The sequence below is a fragment of the Myiozetetes cayanensis genome, unplaced genomic scaffold (assembly GCF_022539395.1).
Source record: "Myiozetetes cayanensis isolate MyiCay16 unplaced genomic scaffold, myiCay2020 scf2-11, whole genome shotgun sequence".
NCBI classification, from domain to species: Eukaryota; Metazoa; Chordata; class Aves; order Passeriformes; family Tyrannidae; genus Myiozetetes; species Myiozetetes cayanensis.
In genome coordinates this window covers 38,403,074-38,419,698 of record NW_026087411.1, presented here as the reverse complement: position 1 = coordinate 38,419,698, position 16,625 = coordinate 38,403,074, and the positions used below count along the sequence as shown (strand labels likewise).

The window sequence follows — 16,625 nt, the reverse complement described above, 5'->3', positions numbered from 1 at the left end:
AGGCATGCAGGAGTATATGCAACAATGTGTTTTTAATGTCTGACTGGTTTTTATTTCTTTAAAACTGAATGCTGGGCTTGTTCAGAGTAGTAAACAATAAGAAAAGCAACCATTAGATGTTATCTTTTGTTTTCAATTTTAAGAGTCCGTGTGTCTCACTTAATGCATGGTTTCAACCAGTGCTAACCTTTCACAAACTTCTGCTGAGCTGCATTTATGAAACCATCTGTGTCTTATTAGTGCTAATGAAATTAAATTTAGTGATGTTGTGTTAAGCATTGAGATGTTACTGCCTTCATTTTATGTTCATACCTGAAGCACAGTGAAACTGTGTGGCTTGCCTATAACCAATAAAAACCACTTACAGAAACAGCTTTTCCTTAGTTCTGATCTGTGTATTTTAACAAGATGCTCCCCCTTTACAATAACTGTGGTCATGGTCATTAACAGTGTAAGATTTCTGGGTACAGATTTTTTTTTTAAACATACAATACAGCAAGAGAAAGGTTTTTGTTTGTTTGTTTTGCTGTTAGGGTTTGTTTTCCCAAGCGGTCAGGTTTTTTATTGTTTGGGTTTTTTTTTTTTGTTTCTTTTGGGGTTTTTTTGCCATAAAGCAAATGGATTGCGATCTCTTTTCTCATGGTATAGAACTGACAGTGCAGTGACTTGTTTGCAATTCCTCTTTGCAAATAGTTTCATATTATATTTATGTCCTAAGTCTCTAAGTTTAACCTTTTATAAATAAAGCAGAACAAAAACACAGTTGCAATATAATATAGTGAATTTGTGCAGAAACAAAACATAGATTTTAAGAGGCCTTTTCCTCTTAGCAGGAGCAACAGTTTCTGCTGCTGAAAAAACCATGAAAATTTCAGTTTGAAATAATTTGTTTTCAGAATTGGAAAAAAAACTTTAGCAGTGTGCACTCTTCCACACACCAGATAGAAATGTCAGTGCCTCACACCTTTTTGGAGTAGAATAGATGCTTCTGATAGCTTGTGTGTATGCACATACCTGCAAATGCATATAATCCAGGACAGGGCTGGCTTGTGTTTGCCTGCAGTGGTCAGTGAGATTTAAGTTCAGTTATACCCACCAAATCAGTGCGTGCATTAATTCTGCTTCTATCTTCATCTTAAAGCATGGAGGTGAAGCAGATTCAAAGCAGTTACTTCCTCTCTACAACCCTGTCAAAAGTATGGCAAACAGTTCCTTGGACATCTATCTTGTGTTAATTCCTATTATTCTTGTACTAAAGTATCAATAGAAAATAATTTACATTCATCACCGATGTTTTTGGCTTTACAGTCTGCTTTTCCAGTGCTTTCTGTCATTACAAGAACACTGTTTTGCAGAAACTTGCTTCTACAGTAGCAGCTGACTTCTGTGGTGTCAGTAGTGGCTACTTCATGTAAAGCATTTTGGAGGGATTATTAAGATGATTGTAAAGCCAAATTAATTTAAATTCCTTAAAGATCAATTTGATGTCAAAGGTATTTGTTATGCTTAATTCTAACTATCACTTACATTATTTAAATTTAAATCAAGAACATCAATAATTAAAGATTATGAATCTATCTTATTGTGTCCTTCCTGACAAGATAGGAATTATTTAAATTTAAATGGATTAATAATTGTGATTTTTTTTTTTCTCCCTCTCTCCAATAGCGGCTCTGATTCGAGGAAATCGTAAAAACTGTGCTCAATTTTCTGGGTCTCTGGATTGGTTGATCAGCAGATTAGAAAGACTGGAAGCCTCTTCTGGTATGTTTTTTAGTATTTTAACTTCCCTATTTGACCAGTTCTAAATTCTTTAAAAGTGGTGATATACTTGTTCAGCCTAATTATAATGAAGGTCTTCTTATGAGATAATAAATTATATTAATAAAGGGAGATTTATATTTGTTATATATTTTACATACTGATTGCAGTTGTAGCTTTACTTAAAATTCTGGCAGTCTTGCCTTTTCCTTGACCAATTGGTTGTAGTGTTACCTTTTAATTCAGGGAAACAAAGCATTTGACAAAATAGCTGTTCTACAGTTTAAGTCATATTAAATTGCTTTCTCTCTAATTGTAGTATCTACCCTTCTCTTTGGAAGTCCACATGTTTTTCAGGATTTGTATCAATTTAAATATAACAATAGCTGTATGGAATGGATATAATTTGTCACTTCTTGAAGGACTGTAGTGGCAATGTAGGGAAGTTCACGTATTCACTTGAGTATGTGTAAGAGTAGATGGGTCTTCACAAAATACCTGTGTGTTTCCAAGTCACAGTGTTAACTATGTAATACATATACAGTCCCTTTTTAATCACCACTCTCATTCTTGAGCTCTGAATTTCTATTAAAAGTTAACAAGAAATGTTTTTCAGTTGCAGTTGAGACTGTTTTCTTTATACATGATATTTTTTACTATTGTTTTGAAGATGGCCTTTTGAGAGTCTTTCAAGTCTTATTTCCTCTAATTATTATACAGTAAGTTCAAAAGGTAGGAAGATTTGTAGACAGACCAGTGGCAAGATAGTTACAATAACAGTGCATCATACCTCTCTGGTTGCATATTTGTAATTTATTCCTGTCATTGCCTTGGTTTAGTGTTATGTGTTGTTCCATGAACTGGAAGGAACATAATGATTGATTACAGACTTGTCCTCAGGAATTGAAATTGCTTTCCCTATCCTTTTCCCATTCCTGAATCATACTTCTTCCACAGATAGGTGTGTACTTAAGAGTCTGAAATATTAAGGGAGAAATACCAGGAAGGGAATATGTCCCCCATTGCAAAAGTTCTTTATTTTATATTAGATTGGTAAACATTTGAAAAGAAATGTCATAGCCAAAACATAGTTGTTCTCATCAGCCTTTTACTGTGGCATTAATACATGAGAAATATCCTGCTATTGCTGAGTATTCTAAGTAAAAATAGGAGTTGTCCCAGTGCAGATCACTATTTGGCATATATTAACAAATTTCTTGCCTCAGTGTAGTATTCAGTGAATCAGTAGCAGCCATGAGAACAGATGGGTCCTATAGTAAACAAGGTGTTTCTGTTCCACTCAGCTTTGTCATTAAGTATTCATGGGCATTTTGTTTATTGGCCATAAATCTGTTCCTGAGATGAATTGACCAACAGCATGGGAAAATATTGTCAAGTCAGTGGCAGGAGTGTTTTCCCTCTCCAAACCAAGGCATTGCATTTGCTAGTTGATTGGCAAATTCTGCAGTGGGTGATTGCAGTTGTGAAGAGCAGATACACACTGATTCTTCACCTCCAGGAGGATTTTTCCATTGTCAACTCTTGGAACAAGCAGAGAGTTTAGACGTCAGTTATTCTTCTCTTGGGGTGGAGACTGTTGTAGAGACTTTGAAGCATTTGCCCATGTGGGCCCCTCCAGTCAGCAATGTTTCATAGAAGTACTTTTGCAGAATTTTGTTTCAGGTTTTAGTTTTAGAACTATGGCCTTAGGGTGGTGGATCTATTTTATTATGAGATTAGTTCCTACTTCTGGCATGAAGCTAATCTATTTCAGCCTGGTATGTTTATGCTCTGAACCCTTGAGCTGCTCAGGAGATGAGGCAACAGGAACATAGGAGGCTTTGCCTGTATCACTACTTTAGCTCTCAGCAGGTGACACAGACAGTTGGCTGCTCATAGCACCGATGTCCTAACCACATAGATGTAACCAAACATTCATGTGGGTTTACATTATTGTTAGGGAAACGTGCTCTGCAGATGTTAGGATCTTCTTGCTTTAATGAGCATTTGAGTAACAGAGAATTTAAACCGAAACAAACCTTTAAAAACCTTGTCAAAATCACAAGCTAGATCCTTTTTCCACTATGGTCCACCTTTGATGTGAGAGCATTCATCTGAGAAGAATGGGCTCACAATTATGCGGTTGCATGGGACTTGCTTGCAACCTGCTTAATTTCAATGTTCATCCCAAGTTCTTCATGGTGATTATTTCCTAAGAGACCTAATTTTCCAGCTGAAACTCTCAGAAATAATGCAAAACTTTGTGCTCAACTTTTGGAGGTTCAAGATGAAATATCTTATGACAGCTCTTAAAATACTGTGTTACATGGTTTATGTATCTATGTATTTTTAAATATTAATCTCAAAGTAAAAAAGTTTGAAAATTAAAAATTAATTGTTTATAATGCTATAGTAAGGTGTGAGATGCTTTCTGTAAAATGCAGAGTAATCTGACACTGTATTCTCACTGTGTAATGAACCTCATGCTGCAAAAACTCTGAAGGTACTAATATTTGCAATGCTCATTTGTTCTGAGTTTTTTCTAGGAACTAGGCCACTTGAGCTCCTTTCCCATATGTTCTGGTAACGTAACTCCATGTTGCCTCCAGAACTGATTTTACAATAAAGACTTTTTCTGGTTTTGACAGAGTCAGTTATAAAAGATGCTAACTAGGCTGTACTTTAGTAATCTCAAGAGGCACAGTAGATTTAGATTTAGCATATACATGTAATTTTGTGATTTTATGTGGGATGCTTGCTTGACAGATTTTAAGCTTTATTTGGCTTGACCAGGATGAAGATATTCACTGTTTTGATTTACAGTGGTAGATCTACAATAGGGATACTGGCTTATATTGCACTTCTAAAATAAGAATACTTGGATGTGTATATTCACTTAAAATAATTAGTATTTTTCTAAGGTAGAGTGTTTATGAGGAAGAAACACCATGTTCTGTTAATTACACCAAAATTAAGCTCACCTTCAACATGGAAATCGTCAGCTACATCTGCTGCAGGTGTTTTCTTGAATGTCTTGTGAAAAAGATTTGGTGCTACAAACTAATATCCATAAAATTCCTGTTTTCACTTTTTTCTTGTCCTTGAGCTAAAAATGTTATGAAAACAGAACAAAGGCTTTAAATATATAAATAGCAACTGTGAATTGATTGTACAAATTAGATCAGAAATTGATTCAGTTCTTGAGTTTAACTGAAGCAAAAGAAAGAAAATTATGTTCTGTCCAAGTATAGATGTGTCCTAGAGTAAACCACCTTAGAAGTGGGTGAATAATGTAGTGCAAATGCTTCAGCTGTCTCTTCAATGCATAAATTAAGATTAGATTAGTCTTTCACTCTGAAATGTATTCCAGATGGTATTAACTAGCCTTACTAAAGTTTTAAAGGCATCAAAACACGGGTAAAAAACCCCAGTAGAATATGGCAAGTTAGTAATCTAATGTTGAGGAATACATTCAGTGCACTTAGCTTGGTTTGCAAGCTGCAGTGTGAGCTGCAGGTTGATCTCTAGAGGGGGCAGGAGCCCGAGGAGTCTGTCTGTGAACTGCCGACCTTTCGCCTAACATAGGGCGTGGGGATCTGTAGCCCATACAGGGGACCGGACTCTCAGACACACAGCAGGAGGAGAGACCCCCTGACTTTTGTGCACTTAGACTGCCAGGGCATAAAAGCTCAGGGGTTCCTTTGTTCGAGTTCCCTCCCTGGTAGCACCCAGCTTGAACTGCTATTTTGTTATTTAGTTATTGCACTAAGATAAAATTATTTCAAGGATTGGGATGTCTGAGACTCTGCTATGGGAAACCTGGTCTCAAGCTGGTAAGGAAACCTGGTCTGACTGTGTGAGTGTGGGGTGTCTATCTGTGGAGGTCCCAGCGCAGGTGGTGCCATAGTGGCTCCTGGATGGTCAGACAGGGAGGATTCCTTGACATTGATATCCTCCAAGTAAAGGTTTTTGAAACCAGCTAATACCAGATTTTGAGTATTTTCATAAAGCACATGCATTTTATTCTAGTATTCTACAGTATGACATCAGAGGAGTCAACATATTGTCCTGAAAATATATGCCTCCTTTCATCTTTTAGTCATTAAGAAAGAATTTTCATTCTTCTTATCATAAACTCTGCATATCATACCGTTTGTGATATTTGTATTAAATTCAAACTCTTCCTGCTTTACTGCCTTGAGCAACTCCAACGAAATCAGAACAAGTTCAGTTGTCTTTAATGTAGACAATCTAAAAGTGAATCAGTCTGAACCAACACAGTACATTCATATGCAATTTTTTTTCTGAAACAGAATTTGCCCTTAGAACAAAACGTGTTTGATAATTAGCAATCAGATGCTCCAGTAATTAAAGAAGGTGCTGTGGCAACTAGATCTAATTGATAACATGCATCTATTATTGAATGTTGTCATGGTCTGATTCAGCTTCTACCTCTGCTGGCAGTCTGCCTGCATTCTCCACTAAAAATGTCGTGGGTTTACACTGGGCCAATTTTCTCTCACCCCTCACACAATTGCTATAAGTTGAGAGAAGTTTTATGCAGATAAAAGGGATCTGATGTGGGGACAATAATATTAAGATTTATTACTAGTAAGATAAAAACTAAAGAACTATATATACAACAATTCTAACTAGGTAAAAGTGCTATGTTTTTACAGAAATACCCCTCCCCCCTTGTAGCAGTTCAGGAGGAGAAGCAGTCTCTTTTCTATTTTCAGAGTTACAGGTCTTCTAAATAATTTTGCAGCACTTTGAAAGTTTCTCTTCTATTATCTTTAGAATGACAGCTCTGATTTGCCACAGCTGGAACTGTCTTTCTCTCTCTCTCTCTCTCTCTCTCTTTTCTATGTCAACCTCAGGGCTGGGCTTACCCCCTCCTGGGCTAAGACTGGAGGCTGTGGGGTCCTCCATGGACTGCAAGGGGACACTTGCCTTACCATGGATCTTCACCACAGGTCACAGGGAATAATGGCTTTTGAGTCCAGCTGCTGTTTCTTGTGGGGTCCCTCCTCACTAGAGGCAGTCCTTGATGGACCTCTCTAGCATGAGTCCACCTTTGGGCAACAGTTCTTCCATTCTCTGCTGTCCCTTAGGGTCACAAATTCAGCTGCACCAGCATAGGTCCCTCACTGGGGTTATACATCCTACCTGAGCCGACTTGCTCCAGGGTAGGTCTCTCTCTCCATGGGCCACAGGTCTCCAACAGGACTCTGTTTCATCTTAGGCCTCCTACACAGTCACATCTTCTTCATGCACTCCTCTGCTTTGGCGTGGGCTCCTTCATGAGCTGCAGAGGGGGGTCTCCACTCCCCAACAGTCTTCCACTGTTGGTGGAAGGGGTTTTTAGTTTTAAGTCTTTTTCCCTGGTGAAGGGAGAGAAAGAGAGAGAGGGGGGAAAAGGAGCCCCCCCTTCTCTCTTCTCTGGCTGCCAGCTTTGACCTTGGACGCTGCACTCTCTCTGTCTGCCTGGAATTCCTTCTGCAGTATTTCTCATCCAGGCAGTCTTCCTTTAGAGTTTTTCCTCCACTCTGTTACTATGTCTCGGTCAGGGTGGCTTCAGTGCCACACCTGCCCCCACCCTAGGGCCAAGGTAGGAGGGAGGCCTGGCCCACACTTGGGACCTGCCTCTCCCTACATGGTTCCTAATTTCATCTGCGCAACCACTCTTCTCTTCCATTTTCTTAAATATGTAATTGACAGAGGCATTACTAAAACTTTTGATTGGCTTTGGTCCAGAAATTCACCTGGAAAAATTATTTTCAGCCAGGGGGGCTGGTTGGCAAACCCACAACTGTTTACATCTTCAAAGTATTTTTTTTCCTTATGTTATTGAAAAGGTTAAGACTAGAAAATGAACCCTGTATAATATCTTAAAACAAAATTAAGATTATGACTCTACCTACATAAATCTGAAAAGGTTATGGTTACCACACTTAGATTATATGGTATAATTTCATATTGGATTATTGTTTATGTTGTTAAAATTGTTTCAGTGCTACAATGAGAGGTGGCAAACTTTCAACTACCAAGTTTCGAATGTGGTGATTTTCCTACATTCCCAGGTCACTGTGACACACAATAAAGTTGTTGATCTTATTACACATTACCCCTCTACATTAAGGATCCTTTTTTAACACTTTTTGACCTCCCTAAGTGGTTTTACAATGGTCAAGTGACTCCTACCTGTATCGTTGGCAGGCTGGTTGGACTGTGCTCCTGCTATGTTGCTACAGAGCATCTGCTCCTCTAGCTTACTGTCATGACTCTTAGGTTTTTACCCTTTTTAACCATACTGTTACTGTCATAATTTGTAGAACCATATGAATACGGAATACATTCATATACATATGAATGGTGGGATAATGGAAGTGTACATCTATTGCTGCCCAGATTATATCACTGCCAAATTCAGATTTAATATGTTCTCTAATTTGTAGTTGAGACTTCTTATACCTTCAGGGCTACAGAATCACTCTGGGAGTTCACCTCTAGCTCATTATATTATAGCTGAGACTTTTTTTTGGAGCTACTGTACAGAATAAAAAAAGAGTCTACAATATCTGTACTGAGTCACCTGCATTTTCTGTTTACATATTGTATGACTCTGTCTTCAAATATATTAAATCACACACTTTGTTTGAAACATATTTACCAGATAAGCTGAATTGTCATTGTATCTGTTGTTTTCCGCCTTTACTACTTTTCAGTCACTGAGTATTTCATGAACTTTTTTAGTGATGACAGCATATAATCCTCTAGATTTCTGGAAAAACCTTTAAATAGTATGGGGATAAAAGGTGATGGTGCTGTAGGTTATCTGTAGTGGCTGCTGTTCTTTTCCTCACTAGGATCAAGGAAAGACCAGAGTACTCTTATTGAGATGTTTTTGTCTGATGGTTGTATTTTTCTCAAGTCAAGCGGAGTTTATGGTGCTACATTTTCCTTTAATTAAAGGGAAAACCAGACAAAGAGCAGAAGACTCTTGCTATGGAACTTGCTTTGCAAAGGTTAAGCTGAGTGTTTGGAGCCAGGGCTTGAATACAGGGCTGAAGGCAGAATGATGATCTGTTCGGTGTGAATAGGAATTGCATATCTCTATGTTTAAGACTGATTCTCAGCTTCCCTTCAGTCCCTTTGATTTTTCTTATTGTGGTAACAACTGTAGCAATGAATAATGATAAACTACATGTACAATATTTATCTTTCCCAAATATGGAAGATCCCAAATCAGCTGTTGACTAGATCCACTGCACACAGGAGTTTTACCTCCCCATTGCAGAGAAACATTTTTAGGCTCATGATTCTTGTTGGCAGTGACTGCTACTTTATTGTGTTTGTTTATCATATACAATGATTTTTGAAACTATTCCATGTTACTGAGCAGCGTATTAAAAAACATTGTGCACAGTTATGTTTTTATATGCACTTTGGAAAAATTATTTTTCTTTTTTCTTTTTCCTCAGGAATTTTGGAGGTTTTACACTGTGTGTTGGTGGAAAGCCCAGAAGCTCTAAACATTATTAAGGAAGGGCATATTAAGTCAATCATCTGTCTTTTGGACAAACATGGAAGAAACCATAAGGTAGGCAAAGAATAGACAGGTATGTTTAGGTGAACATTTGTGAACAAAGCAAGCATGTTCTTCCATGTGAAAGTCAGAATTCCAATACTGTGATGCTGTTTTCATAATCAGGAATGAAACTTTTCCTAAAATGTATATGAGCAGTTTGAAAAAGCAAAGGGGAATGTTATCTTTTTTTTGACTAAACCGTTGATACACACTAATTTTCAAGGGAAACTGGAAGAATGTTTTAATGTTGTAAGGAAACTTTCAGAACTGTTCTAAAATGAAACCACTATGTTGGATGTATTAGATACCATCACATCTTCCAGTAACACAGTATATAGCATTATATTGCCTGAAGTAACTAACAATAATAATGAAAAAATATTTAAGAATAAAAGAATCTGATTTTTTCCAGGTTTTGGATGTTTTGTGTTCTCTCTGTGTTTGTCATGGAGTAGCTGTGCGGTCTAATCAACATCTAATCTGTGATAATCTCCTACCAGGAAGAGATCTGCTCTTACAGACACGCCTTGTCAACCACGTTAGCAGGTACGAAAAAAAAAAAGATTGTTATCTAGATCTAGTTGTGCATTCAGGGTATTGTCAGCCAATGTCCCGTGATTGCCTTTCTGTTTGTGATCTTGTGAGAATTTCCTAATCACCTTTGGTCAAAATTAAGAACTTAGTGCCAAATACCTTCACCAGTGCCTGGGATATTTCGACAGTGCCTTGATCATTCCTTCCATTGGAAGAGTTTTAGAAGCTATCCTGCAGCAGACTTTAATTTATAGATGAAGCTAGTAGCATCTTAAATTATTAAATATTTTTTACAAATATTACCAAGTAAATATTTATCCAGAGTTTGAATTTATGCTGAGGCAGAAGAATATGGCTTTGTGTGAAGATTGTGGGATCTTCCTCTGTCTCAAACTTATGTTTATTTTTAAAAGATTCAATCACTGATTAAGTGAGAATGAAAACTGAAATACAGAAATGGTACTTATAATTCATAGTTCATGGAATTTATTAGGTGCTGAAAAATGTAAAAAATCCACACTCTATCTAGGGAACTGATTGTCCCTCTTTACTTGGTACTGGGAGGCCACACCTAGAGTACTGTGTCCAGTCACTATAAGAAGGATGTTGTGGTGCTACTGCATGTGCAGAGAAGGGAACGGAGATGTTGAAGGGTCTGGAGTACAAGTCTTGTGAGGACTGTCTGAGGAAAGTGGGGTTTAATCTGGAGGAGGAGGCTTGTGGAGACCTTATTGATTTCTGCAACTACCTGAAAGGAGGTTGTAGCCAGGTGGGGGTTGGTGTCTTCTCCCAGGCAACTCACGACAGGGCAAGAGGACATAGTCTCAAGCTGTGCCAGAAATGGTTCAGCTTGGACATCAGGAAGAATTTTTTTCATGGAAAGGGTAGTTAGGCGTTGGAACAGGCTGGCCAGGGCAGTAGTGGAGTCACCATCCGTGGAAGTATTCAAGAAATGACTGGATGTAGCACTTCTGCTATGGTTTTATTGTCTTGGTGGTGTTTGGTCAAAGGCTGGACTCAATGATCTTGGAGATCATCTCCAGCCTCAATGATTGTGTGATTCTGTGATTGAGCATCTGAGCTGACTTTAGATTTCCTTCACAGAAGGTAGAGCTGTCTTTCCAAACTATGGCTGTAGAAAAAGCAAATTCATTACTACATGTTTTTGCTTTACATTAGAAAGTTGTGAATGAAAAGCTTCTTATTCTTGCAGTTACTTCAAAAGGCAGTAAGATCAATGAAACATTGATGACATTTAGTGTTAGACTAAGAAATGCATACCTTGCCCCAAAAATATTTGGCAAAGAAACTATCTAAGATATTTTTGGAACTTTCAAAGATATTTCTGTTTAAAATACTTTTCCAAGGTACTGGAAAATTCTATTCAAAAACCTCTATTTAACAAGATTAAGTTGGATGATTAGGTTGATTAAATTTTGAAGTCTGGACAAAGGCATAATAAGCTGATTCTATGTTAAGGCAGAAAAGATTCAGTTGGTGATCTTGCCAGTAATTTACAGATGATATGAATTTTCTGGAAGATAGCTTTTGTCAAACATGTTTTGTTTCTAATATTAAGGAAATTAAAATTTTCACTTGGAGCAAAGTGAAGAGTATATTTAAACATTCAGAAAAAGATACTCTATATGCTTCTAGAAGGAAAGCTTATTAGTCTTACCTGATAAAACAAGTTACTTTATCAGCCACCAGGTCAGTAAACTTTGCTTTTACACTGACTTATATTTAACCACCTGTATCAGCCCTTCTTCCTACCCCTACATTCCCTACACCAGAAGATATACTGTGTGTTTGGGCTAGCGTAGAGCTACATTTTTGTTGATTAGTCAGCTTGTGTAGAAAGACAATATTTCTAGAAGTAATGACCCGATCTAGTGGAGGGATGTGAAGACCAGATAACTCAGACTAGAAGTCTGAAAGATTTTTTGTATTATGGGTAACCAACCATTGAGGAAATATATCTAGCATTGATTTTGGATACTTATATGCTCTACAGCTTTAATTCAAGGTTGAATGGCTTGCTTAGTATAGAGCTAACACAGAAATGATTGTCTGGAGACAGATTTTTTTTGATTGAGAGTCTAGATTCAATATTATCCCCAAAATCAGATTTAAAAAGCACAGGGTTCCTTCTCCCCTCCCCCCACCCCCAACCTTTAGATATATGACTCTGCATATTGCTATTTAACTAGATATTGAGTAGGCACAGTTGGAGTTGTGCCTTCTAAGTACTGGGAAGTACTGTAAAATCAGTAGCAGTAGTAGCATCACATTGATATTAAGGATTTCTACAACCACTAAAATTTACTGAGTTATACAGGAGTTGGAATAAAGAAGGAAGAGGTACAAGAGAATTTTGAAATAGAAACTTTACCTTTGTATCTTTTGAAATGTTATTGTCTTGAATGGATAATCAGTGTTACAGATTAGTTTGCTACGTCAAATTAAGCCTGCAATGTGTACTTACTACATTTATGTTGGTAAGTGGTTAATAGGTGTAATTTTGGTTTGCAGTGAGGTTACTGTTTCAGGTACTGAAGCAAACATTTTTTTGAACTTAAAAGGTATTTTTCACCAGAATAAATGAATGAATAAATAAATACTGCCTTCTGCCTTCTGGAGCTCTGATTCTGAGATGTTGCCAAGAGGGCGCCACCACTTATCAAGAGCACAGAATTGCTATCCATTGTTATTCTTTTCATGTGGGCACAAATGGCACTGCAAGCCAGAACCTGGGTAGAGTCAAGAAGACTGCAAAGCCCTGGAAGTGCAATGTCTTGGTGCTCAATCTACCCCTTCTTTCATTTTACCAATTAAAGAGTGCAGATATAGACATATAATGCAGATCAGCTTTTGGCTTTGTGGTTAGTACTGTTGTGTGAGTTTTGACTTTTTTGGCAATGGGACATTCTTTGATGACTGTAGCCTTTTTGTGCTTGGCAAATCTGATCACCTTTACAATAAAGTAACCTGCTTGGTTCATGTGGAATGAGTGCTGGACACTGGATTTCTCCAAGGCTTTCAGTACTGTTTCCCACAGCCTTCTCTTAGAGACACTGATGTGTTAGGGTCAAGATAAGGGGTTTGTGCAGTGGTGGGCACTGACTGCCCAGCTGCACCCAGAGAGGGGTGGTAAATGGCTCTTTTTCAAACTGGCAACTGTCACAAGTGAGGTTCCTCAGGAACTGATATTTGGCCCAATGCTGTTTAATATCTTCATAAGTGATCTGGATGAAAGGATCAAGTGTACCCTTATGAAGTTGGCCTGTGATACCAGACTGAATGGGAAAGTGGACACTTGGAAAGGGAGAGCCACCCTGCTGGATCACCTGGATAGATTAGAAGAGTGGGCTGACAGAACCTTATGAAGATTAGGACAAGTGGTAATGTCTTACACCTGGCAAAACATAAACTAAGATCCCAGCACAGGCTGGGATCTGCCTGGCTAGGGAGGAACTCTCTGAAAAGGGGATTCCAGTGGACAGCAAGCTCAGAATGAGTGAACAGCAGTGCTGCTGTGGTAGAGAAAGTCAGTAGGATGCTGGGCTGCATCAACAAGTGCATAACCAGCAGAGAGAAAGAAATCTTTGTCCTACTCTATTCAGTGCTTGTCAGGCCATGCCTGAAATCCTGTTTTCAGTTTTGGTCCCTGCTATGTAAAAAAGATCTGGACAGGCTGGAGAGAGTCCAGAGAAGGTCCACAAAGATGACCAAAGGACTGGGAAGCTTGCCATGGGAGGAAAGGCTAAAAGAACGGAGTGTATTCAACCTTGATAAATGCAGGGTTAGGGAAAACCTTATCACTATGTTCCAGTATTTAAAGGATGGCTACAAAGAAGATGGAAACTCCCTGTTTGCAAGGAATAATATGGAAAGGTGTAAGTATCTCCTGGGGAGATTCTGACTGGACACAAGAGTAAAATTTTTCTCAGTGAGAACAATCACTCATTGGAATAATCTCCCTGGGGAGGCGGTGGATTCCCCCACATTGGACAGTTATAAGATTCAGTTAGACAGGGTTTTGGGCCATCTTGTCTTGGCCATGCTTTTGCCAGGAAAGGTTGGACCAGATGATCCTTGAGGTCTTTTCCAAACTGGTAATCTATGTGATTCTGTGAAATAAAATGATTACTGTTGTTTAATCACACAAAACAAGCTTGAAATTTGATTTTAATGAAAAGTATGCAGCAATTCATCATGTCCTTGAGATAAGTTTTTAATAACTATTTTTATTCTTTCTGTTTAAGCATGCGACCCAACATCTTCTTGGGGATTAGTGAAGGCTCTGCCCAGTACAGAAAATGGTACTATGAACTTATGGTGGACCATCTAGAGCCCTTTGTGACTGCAGAATCAACACATCTACGAGTGGGCTGGGCTTCAACGGAAGGCTACTCACCCTATCCAGGGGGAGGAGCAGAATGGGGAGGAAATGGTGTTGGTGATGATTTATATTCCTATGGCTTTGATGGTCTACATCTGTGGTCAGGTATTCTCTTGGTATTTTGTTGTTGCTTATTTTTGTTTAAACACTACATTCTTGTTTGCAAGCTCAGTGAATTTGTTTTCAACAGCAGCAAAGTGAATCAGTTGTTTCAATTGGCACTAGGAACGTACAGAAACAGTACCCTATATCAAAATATTATTTAAATTGACAATGTGTATTGAAAAACTTGTTTTATACCAAGTAATGCAAATAGACTAATAATTTATGTTTCAGCCTGGGACTTGTTCGTTTGTTTTTTGTACCAACTGTAAATATTTTATTTAAAGCTTTCAAGCTGCAAAAAAAGAAGTCTGACAGTCATCTGCATTTTTAATTCCTATGTAGTAGTTTAAGAACATTCTGAGAAATTTAATTCACAAGACTCTCCTTTTTTTTTTTTTTCAAACCAGGTTTTTAATATGGGTCTTTAGGAGTTCAGAGATACTTTAGGTGTGAAGATTTTTAACTATGTTATTTGCCATACATTTTGAAACAAGATTTTTTTTCTATAGGAATGTTTTATTTGCATGCAAGAAGACTGACTGATTATTGCAAGGCTTGCAGAATCATATTCCTAGTTTGCATATGATGTGTTTGCACAACTATTCATCTTTAAAACATTCTTGGCTTAGTTTGGTTGTATTTGTTAAAAGTAATTTCTTCATGCAAATTCTGGTGTTAGAGAAAGCTGAACTGAGTACCTGTATTTACTGTTGATTCCACAGATACCTTATTCTCTCTTCAAATTGCGTTAGCTCGGCAAAATCAGAATAATAAGAATCATAAATCGTTCTCTTAATATTTTTCACCTGATTTAACTTTTGTGAAAAGATTCTCAGAGGCCATTTAGAATGGGTAGTCCTACTGTTGGACTGTCCTGAACTTCTTGGAAGGAGATTTTACTGTGGTTTCCCCTTGCTGAGAAAAAAATTTTGCTTTGATTTTGAGAGATTATTGGGTAGTGGTGAACTGTAGAACTGACTGTGAACTGAGTAAGGCTCATTGGATTGGCAGTTCTTGCCACTATGAAGGTATGAACAGGTTTTCTAAACTGCCTTAGCAGACAAGAGAGGCAAGTTAGTAAGTCAGTTATATCTCCCAGGTCTTTGAAGTTTTGAGGCACTGTGGCTTGATACTTGGAAAAGAATACAGTCTTACATTTCAAAAGAACTTTCCAATCAAAATAGCAATGGATTGGTATTAATAAATAATAGCATATCGGCTGGAGTGGCATCTTAGGAAAGAAGCTGCCACTTTGCCTCTCATGTATAGTGAGAATTACTTTGGAACAATGATGCATAATTAATGATATCATTAAAACGATGTCATAACTGAGTTTGACAGATAAAGTATTATTACAGAAGAACCAGAAAATAATGAGCTAACTAAACTAGCTTTTGTAGATAAGGTCACTTTTAGGTAGGAAACAAAAGATGACTGAAAATTAAAATTGTTTTTCAGCCTACATCAAACTTTTTATTCAGAAATGGAACAAAACAATAAATGAACAATTGTTTATGGTTCTTAAGTCAATAATCCAACCTAGACAAAAAAGTCAGACAACCTTTCTATATGTAGTTTTTGTATCTTTTGTGAACGTGGATGTGGCTGGTAGATTTGAAAATATTACTGTCTTCATTCTTCATTGAAACTATTATGTAACACATACCTCTCAAACTCAGAAGGACTTTAAGTAGTAGAATTTTGAAAATCATGTCCTTTCTTTTGCTTCCAAAATCCCAGTCTGCATAAGTTTCACAAAATGTGTCTGCTTTATTTCCATAGGTTGTGTAGCACGGACAGTAAATTCTCCCAACCAACATCTGTTAAGAACTGATGATGTTATTAGCTGCTGTTTGGATCTGAGTGCTCCCAGCATTTCCTTCAGAATAAATGGCCAGCCAGTTCAAGGAATGTTTGAAAACTTCAACATAGATGGCCTCTTCTTCCCAGTTGTCAGCTTCTCTGCAGGAATAAAGTTAGCATCCTGTGTAGTTGGTTTTCTCTTTTTTGGTTTGGTTTGTGTTTTTTTTCCTCCAATCTGCTTATTTTTTTCTATATACGAGAATATGCTGAGTACTTCCCTGGCTGTCTGCTCTGATTTCCCTTTGTGTCATCTGCTTTTCTGGTGAAGTTCCAGTTCTTGGATAGTGAGAGCTACAAAGATGTCCTGAAGAGATAATGCATCTGTTGTTTTTCAGCACACCGGTGTATTCAGGTGGTTTGCGGATATAC

At 37.7% G+C, this 16,625-nt stretch overlaps 1 protein-coding gene across 6 annotated transcripts in view; it reads left to right on the top strand.

Annotated features, from left to right (window-relative positions):
* The window catches only part of RYR2 (ryanodine receptor 2), a 401,127-nt gene that overhangs the window by 213,299 nt on the left and 171,203 nt on the right, over positions 1 to 16,625 (top strand). For all 6 annotated transcript variants that reach the window (XM_050316682.1, XM_050316684.1, XM_050316681.1 and 3 more), the window contains 5 exons: positions 1,669 to 1,764; positions 9,246 to 9,364; positions 9,765 to 9,898; positions 14,152 to 14,393; positions 16,176 to 16,368. In XM_050316682.1, the coding sequence (XP_050172639.1) occupies positions 1,669 to 1,764; positions 9,246 to 9,364; positions 9,765 to 9,898; positions 14,152 to 14,393; positions 16,176 to 16,368 (784 nt within the window). The remainder of the gene's footprint in view (positions 1 to 1,668; positions 1,765 to 9,245; positions 9,365 to 9,764; positions 9,899 to 14,151; positions 14,394 to 16,175; positions 16,369 to 16,625) is intronic.